Source organism: Eretmochelys imbricata, chromosome 3 (genome assembly GCF_965152235.1).
Source record: "Eretmochelys imbricata isolate rEreImb1 chromosome 3, rEreImb1.hap1, whole genome shotgun sequence".
Classification (NCBI taxonomy): Eukaryota; Metazoa; Chordata; order Testudines; family Cheloniidae; genus Eretmochelys; species Eretmochelys imbricata.
This window is the reverse complement of record NC_135574.1, coordinates 127,193,248-127,210,074: the sequence shown is the minus strand read 5'-3', so window position 1 is coordinate 127,210,074 and position 16,827 is coordinate 127,193,248. Positions and strand designations below refer to the sequence as shown.

The following is a 16,827-nucleotide window of genomic DNA, read 5'->3' as shown; positions in this document are numbered from 1 at the left end:
GATGAAGAAACACTATCACTAATGCCCAAAGATGGTGGGATTTGTTTGGGGGCTGGTGAGTTGTGTTCTTTTTTTAAACACACATATGGAATTACGAGAACTTGAAGTTCTTATTAAATAAATCAGCCATGTTATTTTCACGGTTGCTCAAAAGTTTGAAAGTCGTGTGATTGACAAAAATCATCCCCTGAATGTTTCAGTGCTAAAACCTATAAAGTTACTTGAAAATACTTAGTATTTAAACATAGTAAATACCAGGATAAACTTTAATGTGAAAAATGTAATAGTCTCACATCTGACTGTATAGTGCAGACTCACATCATCATCTACTAAGCTTTATATAATTCAGATTTCAGAAAGATGCAAACATACCCTTTCCCTCCACAGTGCAGGTCACCATGTGATGGCACATTTACATTTTCAGTCAGATCAGAATATTGTACCTTTTCTTTGTATACAACATTAAAATTGTGTTGACTAAACATTTTTCCTGAGATTTTAAGTTATTTGCCAGCTAAAGATTATAAGCAAAGATGAAAATGAAGGTTGAATAGTTTTTAAATTGTAAAGAAGGGCTTTCACACTAGATTTAATATGCACTAAACAAAGCCTTTCCCTAGTTTCTCATTTTTTCTTCACATTTCCTAGTTTGTAACTGTTTTTTAAATAAAAGCTTTTTCTTGCATAGTCTTTCTTCCTACCCCTACTTGATCCCACAGTTAAAACATAATGAAATTTCTTGTTGTTTCCATACAACCATTTGTAATGTCAAATGAAAACTTACGACTATCTAGGTTGTTATGTGGCATCCATTACCATAGCAACTGACTGTACTTCAGGATCATGCAAAAGAGGAAGATGGACAATGACACAAACCCTTATTCAAGCCAAACATCTGAGACAACAGTAAAGGAAATACAGAAACTGATAGGGGAAAAACTGCTTTTTAATCAATATTTTTCTTTTTTTTTTTTATAAAGAATTTCTCAACACAGAAAAATGTTTTAATTTCAGAATAACTTTCAATCTTCTTACCCAAAAGATCTAAACTTTATATTTTATTTTAGAAGAACGTAAATGTTTTTTCTTCAAACCTGAGTAGATTATTTAATAATTGTCAGTGGAAAACATACCAGTAAATGCTAATTATCTGAAATTCTACACATGGATACACTCCTCACTTTCCAAAAGCTAATTTCTTTATCTACAACACTGATTAACCAAACATTTCAAGTGTTCTTCCCGAGACATTAGATAATGTGAGTTTACCTTTATTTTAAAGAGTATTTTTCATGTAAATTCCATCCCAAAGAGTCTAATCTATTATCGGTATATAGTGGATTTACAAACAACTAAGGTGTTAGTGAGAACATGTAAACTTCACATCAGTGGTAAAATAGACTGACTCAATCTATTAACAGTGGCTATAAACTACTGGTTTAATAGCAAGACAAAATGACCAAGCAAGTCTAACCTATTTTAGGCCTTTGAAGATTATTTTCGTCTGGATCATCAAGGAATGCTGGCATGTAATTGTTAAGCTCTGACTGAAGACAGTGAACTAAATATCTGAAAAAGAACACAATTTTGATTATCCAATATAAGAAATTTTGCTTGACTTACATAGAATCTGTTATCTGAAATATATACTGGACCCCCATATAAATTATTTAAATCTGGAGCTATTAGTAGTAATAAACGCTGACATTGTTAGGAAACAGGTGCCAATTTGGTTCATATATTGTGGAGTTGTCCCAACATAATGCAATTCTGGAAGGAGCGTAAAATTAACATTTTTATGTCATCTGACATTTGTACTTAAAGGAGTACACATTTTTCTGGGGTTAGTAGGTAGAATAATCAAGATACCTTATGGTAAGCAGCAATAGCTGTACAGAACCCTGATAGTCAGTAAAAAACTACTACTTCAGTGGAAATAAAAATCCAGTCCAATGACTGAGGAATGGTATACTGATATGGCTTCACTGCTAGCGATCATAAAGGATCTTCTTTAATAAAAATTGTATAGATTAGTTCACTGATATATGGGCAGATTTTATAGAAACAGCAGAATGAACTGTAGATTAGTTTATGACTCCTTCCCGTGCCTTCGCCCCGCTTCCTTCCGTTCTTCAGTTTCTTTCTATCGCCTTCTCATATTTTTATTCCCTTTTGTCTCTATATTTCATCTTGCATGTAAAAGTTAATACGACTAAAAGTTTTATCCTCTGTATGGTCATTTCTGCTACCTTTTTTAAAATGTTGAATAAAAATTAAACATGTTTGTAGGCATATACACATTAATTATGCATCTTATTTTGCATACTTCCAAAGTGAAAAAGTATAAGCAACCTGCTGTAAAAATTATAAAATGCCTAACTCAATCTTATGCTTATGACTATATCTGAACCAAAATAATGCTCCTCGAAATGATCCAGTATGACCAAAAGCTAATACAAATTTTCTAGAAACATGCAACTAATAATTCAGCAAGCATTAAGACTCTTAGAGAAGATTCTTTGGACATCTGAGACTGAAACTTTCAAATACTCAACTATGTGAATGTCATAAATGAATTTAATTAACGGGAGTTTTTGTCAGGCTAAAACTGACCCATAATTTAAGTTTTGTGAAAATAACCTTACATAAAAATTTAGACCAAAATTAAAAAAAAAAAATTCCAGTGGAAGTATTGCAAAAGAATATCTAAGTATATGCAATCCAAACATTCTAGCACTGAGCTAGCATATAAGAACCTGATATTGTGTAGCTTTTTATATTGTTTATTCTTTGCATTTCACTCAGCTTAGAGAAACCGAGAGAAAAGTACATTTGATTTTGAAAATTCTTTCAGTTTTATATTGACTTTTTTTCTAAATATTGTTTTTCAGCCAGATAGTTTTTCATTCATAACATCATTTTTGTGTATTGCAGAATGCTAAAACTGAAACGCAACTAGCTGATTGGAATCAAGCTGTAATATTTTCCTCAACTCTTTATGTAATGATATTTTATGTCTTCCTTAAATAAAGTACGATATCCCTAACTTCTTGTTCCATCTTAAAACATTTCTAATCATGGAAAGTACTGATTTTTAAAAATTTTGTTGCAAAATAATTTCAACAATTTCTGGTACACTTTTTGATACTACCACTGAATTAACTTTTTTTTAAGAGCAGACAATTTTTTATGTTGCTAATATTTCATACAGTTGTGTAGTGGTAAAAACGTGGATAAACTAAACTCCATATTCCCCATATGAGAAGTGGGTAAATTCTGTTCATCTCCATTTACTCTTGACTACACTACTGTATTCATGTGTCATAAGTGAAAGAAAATATTCAAGTTACATGAAGTTGGTACTGGTTTCCTGGAAGCTTAGAGGTTACAATGGGAGGATAAAATATATCCAAAAAGATGGTGACTGCGTGTGAATAACTGTTATAGTTAGAACCAATTAAGGAAAAAAAAAATATATGGTCATTCTTTCTCAGTCATAAAAAAATGTATAATATGCAAGCTAATGTATGATGAAGACAGAAAGTGACTTTGAAGGTCTGTACACAAGCATTTCAAGCCAGTAATGCAAAACACTGATCTAGGAGAAATTTGCAGTAATGCAAAACGCTGATCTAGGAGAAATTCTAGCTTGACTGAACAATCACTAAGCAGCTTATGTTTAATATCAGCCTACACCGTTGATTGTTGTAAGTTGTTATTCCAAGCATAATTCTTTACTTGTAGTAATTGATATCTGAAAAGAATATTCTGCATGGGTCCATTTTCATAGGTCTGATGTCTTTGCTCACAAATCAGAGAATATACTAGGCAATGGCAAAGTTTAGAACCATACAGATACAGTCACGTTCCGCAACTGAATAAATATATATATACACACTCACTCTCTAGCCCCAGGCCATCCCCCCTTCTTCCCGCCTTTTAAATTAAATAATGTGGTACATGACCACCTGATCTGCCAGACATGCCTTCATAACCCTAAAGCCAATCTTAAGAAACAGAAACCCTTCCTTCCAAACTAAAAACTCTGAATATTTAACGCTGTTGTAAAATCTGTCTTACTATTTGGCGGTGAAACTTGAAAATTCATTCAGACCTTATCTATATTCCCAGGTTATTTGAGCAACTATCTTCGACATCAAATCACCAGAAATGGGGTGGGAATCACAAATGAAGAGCTTTAGAGGAGGATCAAACAAAAACACATAGTACAGGAAATATGGAACAAAACAGCTCCAGCCATTATTGTGGGCTAATACAATGCATAGCTGCTGCAGATAACTACTGATTAATCCACAACCAACCTATCTGGGGACTAAGCTACATGACTGCAGATGTTGATCAAAATGTCAGAAACAAGTATGTAGTTAATAGCAACTTTGATTGGTATTTCAACATTTTCATGATCAGATGTGTAGAAATCTGGCTGGCTACCGTACACGATTATAAAAAGGTATGTATGTTGATTTAAACAAATAGAGTTAGCACCTAACCACTCAGGACAGGGTCTCTGTAGAATATGCTTAGCAAGGAACGAGAAAGTGATGCAATTTACCTTCTCACTACAGTCCAAATGATCCATCTCTATTAAATAACTAAAAATGGAATGCTTGTCCACTCCCCATGCATTTCTTTAACTGGTTTCAATACAACTAAAGAATCATGACATCTAGAACTTAGAAAAAAGTGTACAGTACTTTTCAAAAGTATAGAAATAAAGCCTAATACTTCCACACGGCAAATATACAAAAGAAACAAAATTCTGATGCCCTTACTTGAAAGCCATTTGAACCAAATGTGCCAAAACATCTTGCGCATCTAAAGTAATTCGGCTAAGGTCGCGGTCTTGCTTAATGAAGTTGAGCAATTCAGATGCATTTGCCATCCAAAAGGCAAGTGCCCCAGCAATATTCTTCTGCTTCTGTAAGTAAAAAGAGAAGTAGCAAACAATATAGGGTAGGTCCTTTCTGATCAGAAATTATTAGACAAAGAGCTCCAAAGATAGACCAGTACATTTCCCATTTCAAACATACCTCAGATACCAGATATTTGCAAAATATTTTTCTATATATAACAAATGATAATACTGCAATTATTCCAACAAATAAGTTACATTTTAAATATATCCAGTATGTTCAAAATTCTGTCCAGTTGCCATTAGTGAAATCAATGGAATAATGGCATTAACATCTAGTTACGTAATGCTAAAAGATTAGCCATATGCATTATCTGGTAATCTGCGTGTGCGTAAGCACATATTAGCTGTTACCCACTGCCACCCTGATACTGCTAGTCACTGGCTTTGACACCAGGCAACTTAGTATCGAGTACTGATCTATCTCACCATCTCCCGACCACAAATGCCAGGCTAGGCAACCTCAGATGAGATCCAAAGAATAGGAACCACAGACAAAAAAAAAAAAGAAATAAAGGGAAGAAAAGGAACTTTGGTCATTTCATATCCACACTGAAGTGCGTTAAGCAGAAATTATGGAATGCCGATAAAGGTTGCACAGTCAAAAAAGAATTTTAGTACTGCATGTTCCAGTTGCTGAATGAGTGTTATGAACTGTTCAGTCCAGCTGTTTGAGTATTGTATTTTGACATGGAAGCAGCATGAGAAACTGAGCTAAGCCAACATAGCTAGGATCAGTTCCCAGCAGTATATCCTACCTGATCAACCTGGTCTACCTCCTGGAGAAAAACGGACGAAGGAAATCAAACAGAATAGAAGAAAGAAACTTGTGAACAATCATGGTAGTTTTAGAAATCAGACACTAAATATGAAGGTATAACACTTATGTTCACAGATACAGCTAAATATATTTCATCAGTGGCTGTTACACAACTGAGACCACTTATATTTTAGGTAGACCCAGTAATATGACAGCAAAGAACCAAAGTGCCAATTAGTTCAAGGAATGCCCTTGAACCACAGGCTGTTTCGGAGTCAGTGCAACACACATTTCCTGTAGAGCATCCGCCAAGTCTCTCTGTAGCAGCATGAATGCTAATTCCAGAGAGCTACTTGCCCACACTACTGAAATGAAGACAATGTACAAACACAAACAGGGACAAAAGGAAAATTAAAAAATAAAATGCAAGGTGGAGAACAGATTAATACATGGTTTTCACTTTAAAACAATGGTTTGTTTTTTTTAAAACACAATGAAAAATATTGAGTCAAACAAAATACTGCACTGAACTTCTAAAGTTCTGCAACATACAACCTACACTATACTTTGCCTTCTGCTATTCTAACAGATTTTACTTCGTTATTCAACTTTTTCAGACCCTTCCGTAAAATTACTCCCTATCACATGAAATCTTAATATTTTCTGCTGTTTATCGTTCCTACCATCAAAGATTCTGAAAATACTTCACAAAATTTTGAGAGAGTAGCTTTTGGAAATTACACTAGAAGTCTCTTTATAGTTCTGATAGGCAAAAATCAGAATTTTGACCAGTATCTCCTCTTCCCAGTCCCTGGCACAGATATTTGTGTGCTTTCCTTCTCTAGCTCCTCAATTTGGCTACAGTGATCTCATCCTATCTACTTCTCTTGCCCCACTCACTGTACAAATACTGTCTAGAGTGCCTCTCCTCCAACTGCATCCTGTATATCCCTCCAAACCAGCTTCCACCAATGGCTCTCAAAGTCTCCAATGAACTCTTCCTGGTCAAAGCTCAGAATTATCAAACTCTGTCTTTATCCTCCTTAACCATGCTCCTCCTGAAATCTTGTCCCCCACTTGGCTACCATGACTGTCCTTTCCTGGTTCTTCTCCTCCTTCTGTTATCACTCGTTCAGAAGATTATCCTCATTCTCCCTCTTCAGTGGGGGAGGGTGGTGTGAAGAAGAGGGGTGGTTTACACAGGGCTGAGTCCTTGATGCTCTCTTCTCCCTTCAGGCCTTGTCTTAGAGGGAGCTCATTCATAATTTCAACTATCATCTCTATGCTGATGTGCCTCAGATCTACCTCTCCACTCCTGACTTGCCTCCTTCCACCAAAACTAAGTGTCACCTTCTCTCTGACTCCTCATGGATGTCTAGCCATCAACTTAAACTCAACATGGCCAAAACAGAGCTCTTCATCTTTGCCTCTCAAACCCTCCCACTGCCACTCTTTTCTCAGTCACTGTGGAAAACAGTAACATTTTCCCTGTCATTCATGCCCAAACCTGGAGATCATCTTTGACTCAGGCCTCTCCGTAGATGTTCACATCCAGACCATATCTAAAGCCTGCCACTTCATCCTGGATAACATGCATAAGATCAAGCCTTTCCTCTCCATTCATACTGCTAAGTCTCTTATCTTATCTAAGGATCTCCTTATTTCTATCGTGTCTGCTGCAACATTCTCCTCTATGGCCAAGATGAATTCCACCTTTGTCCACCTACACCCATTCAAAACTCTTCTGAAAAGATCATTTTCCTAGCTCACCACTTCAATCATCATCACTCTTTGAATCCCTCAACTTGCTACCCCTACATCATCACATCAAACTCAAACTAATTGTCTTCACTTTTAGGGCTTCTCAGGGTCTATGAATGCCCCATTTATTATCCCTTATTGTTTTGAGACATCAGCCTCTGTTCTCATTCTTCAAATATTAAGTTCTGATTTCCCTTTTATAAAAATTCTTACAAACACTATTGCACTTTCTCCAATGCCACCTTATGCATGGGAGGAGCATTTTGTAAATATCTGCAAAGCCACCTCGTTGTTCTCCTCCCTTCTTAAAACTCTTCTTCACTGTAATGCCTATGAAAAGCTTAGCAGTTGGTTTGCTGTGACCAGTTTTTCATGCTGACCAGCACAGTTTCATTATGCTCCATCTATTTGTTTTATGCATCTGTTGTTTACAGTTGTACACTTAAGATTGCAAGCTCTTTTGGAGCAGGGATTATGTCTCTTTGTTATATGTTTGTACAATGCCTAGCACAATGGTGCCCTGAGCCTCTAGGCACCAATGAAATATGTAAATCATAATACACAAATTTAAGTATATAACAATAATTGATTTATTGATAATTTTTAAGAAAACACTTATGTAGTCTTGTGTTTTATGTATTATAAAGAATAGGGATTTTAATTCTCCCGATGAGAAAAATCTGCAACTGATGAGTTAGTGCTATTAGTATAACACACAATATTATAACTACTTTCTCAGGATATTACAGTAAAATTAAATACAGTAAAAATATAATAACAGTGAAGAGACAGTACAAGATATTCCTTTTTAGATTTCAAAGTCAGGACTGTGGATCTGATCCTGCATTCCTTGTAAAAGCAAAAATGCCATAGGCTTCAATGGGATTTTTATATGTGCAAGGAATGCAGGATCAGGTTTCATATTATATACTAAAACTTTTATCCTGATATCTTAAATTTCTCTTTGTGCAAGACGTGCTAGTATCAAATCAATATATTTGAGAAAAAAATTAAAAATACTAAATGCTGTAATATCTTTGTGTGTACATAAGAGGAACAGGACCAAAGTTCAATAATTACATTCCTTTTTTAAGCTAAGTATTTTCTGTACAACACATGATCAATTTTCTATACAACATGATCAATGTAAATGCCTGTATTTATAAAGCATTACTAAAAAAGCAATTACAAGTCACATTAGAAGTGGTTTCAGAGTAACAGCCGTGTTAGTCTGTATTCGCAAAAAGAAAAGGAGTACTTGTGGCACCTTAGAGACTAACCAATTTATTTGAGCATGAGCTTTCGTGAGCTACAGCTCACTTCATCGGATGCAGTGGTGGATTAGAAGTGGTTGAGGATCAAAAATACTTAATGGAAAGACTGATTTTAGAACTGTTTGGGGTGTGGTTGGGTTTTTGTTTGGTTGTTTTTTTGCTATAGGGAATGGGGCAACAATGTGGAGGTGGAAAAAAAATCACCTTTACTCTCATCATATAAGTCTTCATCAAAGCCACAAATTTATCCTGAGGGAATGTAGTTTACTATCTCACAAGAGAAAAAATCTTTACTAGAGAAATAAACACATTACAGGCTCATACTCAGCAACCTTTTGAGTGAAACCCTAGAGTGGGGGGAAAAAAAGACTTTTCTGAAGAAATTTAAGTTATAGTCTGCAATGTATATATTTTAAATTCCTTTGACATGTCTCTGCAGATCAAAACTCACCTGTATAACTCCTTCCATCATGCTCACCATCTTGTTGACTATTGCAATGACTTTGTGAGTACGCTCAGTAGGACTGATGTCAGGTCTGTACTGGTTTGACAATACATACCGACACGTCATGTACAAAACATAAGTAGGTGATAATTTAAAATGAACTGTCGAGCTGTTGGTATAATTAATAATGGCAGATAAGAAGGCATCTTCAGCTGTGGAAATAGACAAAAAAAAGTCACCCAAGGATTGGAAAAAGAAAATAAAATTTCATAATTCAATGAAACAAGGTGAGTTTCTTCTGGTTTTTTTTTTTTTGTTTTATTTAGCTCATATGTTCTTATTTGTCTAAACTATGCACTGCAACTACTGAAGTAGGACAATAAAGAACCCACATATAAGCTAGGTAGGAAACTTTATGTAGGAGGAAATAGCTCTACGTTATTTCCCATTTATGTACAGTAGAATCTCAGAGTTATGAGCACCAGAGTTACAAACTGACTAGTCAACCACACACCTCATTTGGAACGGGAAGCATGCAATCAGGCAGAGACCAAAAAAAAATTACAGTACAGTACTCTGTTAAATGTAAACTACTAAAAAAAAAATGGAAAGTTTAAAAAAAGATATGACAAGATAAGGAAACTGTCCGTGCTTGTTTCATTTAAATTAAAATGGTTAAAAGCAGCATTTTTCTTCTGCATTGTAAAGTTTCAAACCTGCATTAAGTCAATATTCAGTAGTAAACTTTTGAAAGGACCACCAAAACATTTTGTTCAGAATTACAGACATTTCAGAAAAATGAGGAGTCCAGTGGCACCTTAAAGACTAACAGATTTATTTGGGAATAAACTTTTGTGGGTAAATAACCCCACTTCTTCAGATGCACAAACAGAAACGTGGGGTTTTTTTACCCACAAAAGCTTATGTCCAAATAAATCTGTTAGTCTTTAAGGTGCCACCGGACTCCTCGTTGTTTTTGTGGATACAGACTAACACGGCTACCCCTCTGATACTAGACATTTCAGAGTTACAAACAACCTCCACTCCCAAAGTGTTCGCAACTCTGAGGTTCTACTGCATCAAGTCAACTACTCCAGGGACAATACTATTCTTTAATAAAATAAAATTTCCCTTTTCACTGTGCCACTCCAAAAGCTCTCTTACAGTACATTTCAGTCAGAACAATTTCTCTATTTGCTCATCAAATGTCCTATCTACAGCGTTCTAATAATGTGAGGTTTCAGACAATCACCTGACCTGAAATTTTCTTATACAACTGGTGGAAGTTTTTAAAAATCCACAATAATGTGGCACAGCCAAGAGTCTACAATATTTTTGACAGTAAAAAACCTATAGTCATCTAAGCTAACATTTTATTTGATACCCTTTATGGAATATTAACTCAACTGGCCTTTTGACCAAGATCTAGTTTATTATTAACTTACAAACTAGTATATGTGGAATTTTTTATAAGAGGGGGATGGTTTCAATCTGATATCTCTTTTCTATTAACTCTGGTTCTAATTTAATTTATTTTAGAGACAGGGAATTCCAATGTGGTTGCAATAAACTATACAGGGACCCATCTAGAACTTGAATAATTTTTCTCCCCTCTCCACGAAGCCAACCATATTGGTAAAATAAATACCTCTTTTTAAGTGATTTCCAAACTTTACTTATAAGCTTCCTTTTGAATTTTCAAAGTGATTGACTTTAACAGAAAAAAGTTCACTTTTTTACCTTACTGTTATATTTAATATTTTATTTTAAATGGTAGTTAAAGCTTCATTAAATACTCACAACTTTCCTTGAATTCGATGCTTGCAGGTAATATCAGTTCTGGCCCAACCATATCCTGAGGTCTAAAGGAAGAGGGTACATATTAAAAAAAAACAAAAATAAAAAAACACCAATTCACATAGATAAAGTTAATTCAACTGTCAAATGATGTGTTCTTCTCCAAGGGCTTTGTTTCTGAACCTCTATACAACATTTTCCAAAAAAGCATATACTGCAAATATACTTTCCTTTTATTCAACTGCTTGCCCCCAACCCTCCTTTTAAATCCACACGCTGTGCTTGCTTGCAAGACAACAGATCACAAGAAACCTGAATTGTGGAGTATATTATTAATGAATGTCCTCATTTTCACTGTATGCTATAATGATCAAGTCAGTCTGCCACCTGCCATTGACATGACTCAAATATCACTATTAAAAAACCAACTCGGGATACATGGGGAAAAAGTTAATCAAACTCAGCCTAAAGAGCTAGCCTAGTGGCAAAGATTTACTGAACGAGCTGTTATGAAGCAACTACACCAGCTATTTTAGAAACAGCTTGGGACTCTATTTCCCATTTCTAAGAGTGATGAATCAAGTTCCCCTTAACCTTCACCTAACTTAAATTATAGTGCTATCCTGCAAAGTGACTCTAAAGTCGGCATTATGGGGGTCAGTGTTTACTGCCTTAATGATTTCTTTATCACAGATTCTATGTCAAGTTTGCAATTCAACTAGCTTTTTTAACTGTCAACCTTACAAATTTAATCTAGGGTCTGAAAGTCAAGCTAGGTACTTTTCTTCTTATGAATCATATTAAAATGTTCTCTCATGCTCTCAGTGACAACTGTGTTACACCTTTGTCTCTGATGGTTCACATAGGTTTGGTTTAACTGTTTGGAACTCAGTAAATGCTTCTGTTAATGATACATAAGACAGAAGACAACCCAGCTCACTTGCTCAGACCAGTGCTGGCTCTGCAGAGCTAACAGAAGTAAAGAATTACTAAAGCAAACACATGGGATTTTGCATGTATACGGAAAACAAGTCCATTGAATAAGAGTCCATTTTTACATAGCCACTTTTCAAAGCAGAACCAATTTTATTATTGACTTTAAAAGACAGCATCAACGCAGGTCTAAAATTAGATAGACTAGCTATAGCTTGCTTTGAGAACATGAACAATCCTTACACCTTTACATATTAAAATATTGTTCCAGCTCACCCAAAACTAAGGCAGAGAATTAATGCAGTCTATTAAGTGTTTTATTATGAGGTTGCTCAGCAAAGTCATTTCAGCTTTAAGGTGGTTATAGGACAAGATTAGGATATATTTACAGGCAGTATGTACAGAAATATTGAAGTACCATTAAATTTTGAACCGTCAGCATTAACCATGCCACCTACATAAAGGATATTTAATGGTGTTTAAGATTCCCCCTCCCCTCCACATTATTCACAATGTCTAAAATGTTTGATTAATTTCCCCCCATTCACATCATGAAATATATAGCTATGTCTTAACAATAATTGAAGTAGAGAGCTTTAGGAAATACTCAAAGTTCAAGGAAGAAAAAAAGCTGGCCACCAAGGAGCTGGGGAGAAAGGAAATCAGAGAAAGAGGCCTGGAAGTTTATAACCATCAGAGTCAAGAGGTCACGGCAACATTCTACACAGCTGGATATAGACAATGATGGATGGGCTGTGGCCACCAGAGTGAAGAGGACAAGGAGGAATTCCACACAGCTAGAAGTTTCCTTTTGATGCTAGAAACATGGAAACTGTGGAAGATACCTCACAAGATCCAGCTGGTCCAAGGGAATGGAGAGGTGTACAAGACACACCTGTGGATTGCAGCTTGGCCTGACCTGTAAGAAAATCAAGCTTGTCGACAAAGTGCTCTCCAATCACCCACAGAAGACATATGATCCTTATTGTGGATTCAATACTCAGAAGAATCTACAGAACATTCTGCAAAGGGCAGACAGGACAGTGTGCTGCCTTCCTAGAGCCAAGACACGAGACATCACTAAGACTGGATGGGGTTCTGAAGTCAATGGATGTTCATATTGGCCCTAATGAGATCTCTCAGATAATGAATGACCCCAGGGAACTTGGAAACATGCTGAAGAAGAATGTCCAACAATCTTCACTGAGATCCTTCCTGTCCCTCAAGTGAAGGAAGACAGAAGACAAATGATTCTGAAAGTGAACCACTGGCTAGCTAAGTGGGACAGGGTGGAGGGTTTGGGTGTAACATTGGTTCACCTTCTGTGGGGAGACAGGGCTGTATAGTTTGGACGGATCCCTTACAGAATGGGCTCCACTTCAGCGTAAAGGGAACCAATCTCCTCGGGGATAGGCTGGCTACAGTAGTTAGGAGGACATAAAACTTTTTTTAAAAGGGGAGGGTAAAATAAAGAGGGAAGAAATGAGCACTGTTTTAGCACAAAAAAGAGATGTTGAGAACAAAATGAATCAAGAAACCAAAGGACATGGAGAAAAAATTTTTGAACTGTCTACATGTCAAGGCTAGGAGTCTGGGTAACAAACAAGAAGAACTGGAATTGCTCATTTTGAGCATAAATTCATTTTCTAGTTGGCATTACTGAAACCTGGTGGGATATTTGCATGACGAACATTATAATCAATGGGCATAACCTATTTATGAAGGATCAAATGGGCAAAGGGGAGAGGGAGTGGCACTGGCACTGTGTCAAAAATATCATAACTTGGAAGAAAATGATCTTGAATGCTTCTGGATCAATGTCCTAACAGACAAAGCACAGATGGGGTACTAAATGGCATTTGCATCTGCAACAGACCACCAAATTACACTAGAGAACAGGATGATTGGCTCTTTACACACCTATCTATAATGTATAGGGAAAAAAGCTGCGGAATCATGGAGAACTTAATTTAATTTGAGTGACATACACTGGAGATCTTATGTTGCCAGTACTAAAACATCCTTAGAATTTCTAAATAATACAGAAGGCAATTTCCTAATTCTGAAAGTGTTGCTACCAACATGGGGGAATTCTACATTAGACCTCATTTTGACAGATAAAGAGGAACTGATTACAGAACAAACAATTAACGGTACCACACACTCGTCGTCCCTTTTAAAGCACCATTTTCATAAAGCCGAAAACAATTCTAAGCCAAATCAGCTGGGAGGAAGAATTTATTCAGAAAAATGTGAATGATAATTGGGAACTGTTTAAGAACACTTTACTAGACATCCAAAAAGCCACAATCAAGGAAGAAGGTTGTATTGGTTAAAAACAAAAACCCCAAAATTATTTTAGAGGGGAAATGAAGGCAGCTACATTTAAAAATATATATATAAATGGAAGAAAAGGGGAAACTGATAGTAATGAATATATATCAGAAGCTAGGAATTGTAGAAACCTGATAAGGGAAGCAAAGAGACACAAGAAATCAATAGCAAGCACAGTTAAGGAGTCTTTTTTAAGTATATTAGGACCAAAAAGACTCCTAACAATAGTATTGGTCCCTTACTAGTTCGAAACTGTAGACTTAATAATATTGCAGGAAAGGCAGAAGTGTTGAATAAATATTTCTCTTCTGTATTTGTGGGAAAAGCAGATGATGTAGTCATATCATATGGTAATGCTCTTTCCAGTCTACGAATATCTCTGGAGAATGCTAAACAGCAGCTACTACAGAAAGACAGTTTTAAAATCAGCTGGTCAGAAAACTTGCATCCAAGAGTTTTAAAAGAACTGGCTGAGAAGCTTCTTGGACTATCAGTAGTGATTTTCAGAAAGTCTTGGAACATCAAATGGGTGTGTTTCTAGTGGGGTACCACAGGGATCAGTTCTTGGCCATACACTAACTGTTTTATTAATGACCTGAAAGAAAACAATATCATCATAATGATAAGATTTGCAGATGACTCAAAAACTGGACAAGTGGTTAATAATTAAGACGACAGATCACTAATACAGCGCTATCTGGATCACGGGGTAAACGGGGTGCATGCAAATAATACACGTTTTAATGTGGCAAAATGTAAATTTATACATTCAGGAACAAAGAAAGTAGGTCATACTTACAGAATGGGGGACTCTATCCTGAAAAGCAGTGACCCTGAAAAAGATTTGAGGGTCATTGTGGATAACCAGCTGAACATGAGCTCCCAATGCAATGTTCTGGTCAAAAGGGCTAATGCAATCCTTGGATGCATAAATAAGGGAATCTTGAGTAGCGAGTACAGAGATTACTTTACTACTGTATTTGGCACTGATGTTGACCGCTACTGGATTACTGCATCTAGTTCTTACGTCCACAGTTCAAGAAGGATGTTGGTAAGTAGGGGAAAGTTTAGAGAAGAGTCACAAGAATGACTAAAGGAGCAGAAAACCTGCCTTAGGGTATGTCTACACTACGAAATTAGGTAGCATTTATAGAAATCGTTTTTTAGAAATTGGTTTTATATATTCGAGTGTGTGTCCCCCCACAGAAAATGCTCTAAGTGCATTAAGTGCATTAACTTGGTGGAGTGCTTCCACAGCACTGAGGATAGAGTCGACTTCCGAAGTGTTGCACTGTGGGTAGCTATCCCACAGTTCCTGCAGTCTCCGCTGCCCATTGGAATTCTGGGTTGACATCCCAATGCCTGATGGGGCTAAAACATTGTCGTGGGTGGTTCTGGGTACATATCGTCAGGCCCCCGTTCCCTCCCTCCCTCCGTGAAAGAAAGGGCAGACAATCATTTCGCGCCTTTTTTTCCTGGGTTACCTGTGCAGACGCCATACCACGGCAAGCATGGAGCCCGCTCAGGTAACCGTCACCGTATGTCTCCTGGGTGCTGGCAGACGTGGTACTGCATTGCTACACAGCAGCATCAACCCATTGCCTTGTGGCAGCAGACAGTACAGTACGACTGGTAGCCATCATCGTCATGTCCGAGGTGCTCCTGGCCACGTCGGCCAGGAGCACCTGGGCAGACATGGGCGCAGGGACTAAATTTGGAGCGACTTGACCAGGTCATTCTCTTTAGTCCTGCAGTCAGTCCTATTGAACCATCTTATGGTTACCAGGCAGGCAATACGGATTGCTAGCAGTCCTACTGCACCATCTTCTGCCGAGCAGCCATGAGATGTGGATGGCTTGCAGTCCCCACCGTCTGCTGTCAGCCAAAGATGTAAAAGATAGATGGAGTGGATCAAAACAAGAAATAGACCAGATTTCTTTTGTACTCATTTCCTCCCCTCCCCGTCTAGGGGACTCATTCCTCTAGGTCACACTGCAGCACTCACAGAGAAGGTGCAGCGAGGTAAATCTAGCCATGTATCAATCAGAGGCCAGACCAACCTGCTTGTTCCAATAGGAACAATTACTTAGGTGCACCATTTCTTATTGGAACCCTCCGTGAACTCCTGCCTGAAATACTCATTGATGTAAAGCCACCCCCTTTGTTGATTTTAATTCCCTGTAAGCCAACCCTGTAAGCCATGTCGTCAGTCGCCCCTCCCTCCGTCAGAGCAACGGCAGACAATCGTTCCGCGCCTTTTTTCTGTGCGGACGCCATACCAAGGCAAGCATGGAGGCCGCTCAGCTCACTTTGGCAATTAGGAGCACATTAAACACCACACGCATTATCCAGCAGTATATACAGCACCAGAACCTGGCAAAGCGATACCGGGCGAGGAGGCGATGTCAGGGCAGTCACGTGAGTTATCAGGACATGGACACAGATTTCTCTGAAAGCATGGGCCCTGCCAATGCATGCATCATGGTGCTAATGGGGCAGGTTCATGCTGTGGAACGCCGATTCTGGGCTCGGGAAACAAGCACAGACTGGTGGGACCGCATAGTGTTGCAGGTCTGGGACGATTCCCAGT

General features: G+C 37.3%; 1 protein-coding gene across 6 annotated transcripts in view; it reads right to left on the bottom strand.

Moving 5' to 3' along the window:
- The window catches only part of AFDN (afadin, adherens junction formation factor), a 217,634-nt gene that overhangs the window by 73,206 nt on the left and 127,601 nt on the right, over positions 1–16,827 (bottom strand). For 4 of the 6 annotated variants that reach the window (XM_077813348.1, XM_077813344.1, XM_077813349.1 and 1 more), the window contains 5 exons: positions 10,974–11,035; positions 9,180–9,385; positions 5,692–5,712; positions 4,794–4,939; positions 1,475–1,569 (listed from right to left, as the gene is read on the bottom strand). In XM_077813348.1, the coding sequence (XP_077669474.1) occupies positions 1,475–1,569; positions 4,794–4,939; positions 5,692–5,712; positions 9,180–9,385; positions 10,974–11,035 (530 nt within the window). The remainder of the gene's footprint in view (positions 1–1,474; positions 1,570–4,793; positions 4,940–5,691; positions 5,713–9,179; positions 9,386–10,973; positions 11,036–16,827) is intronic. The other 2 variants (XM_077813345.1, XM_077813350.1) reach the window with 1 other exon arrangement.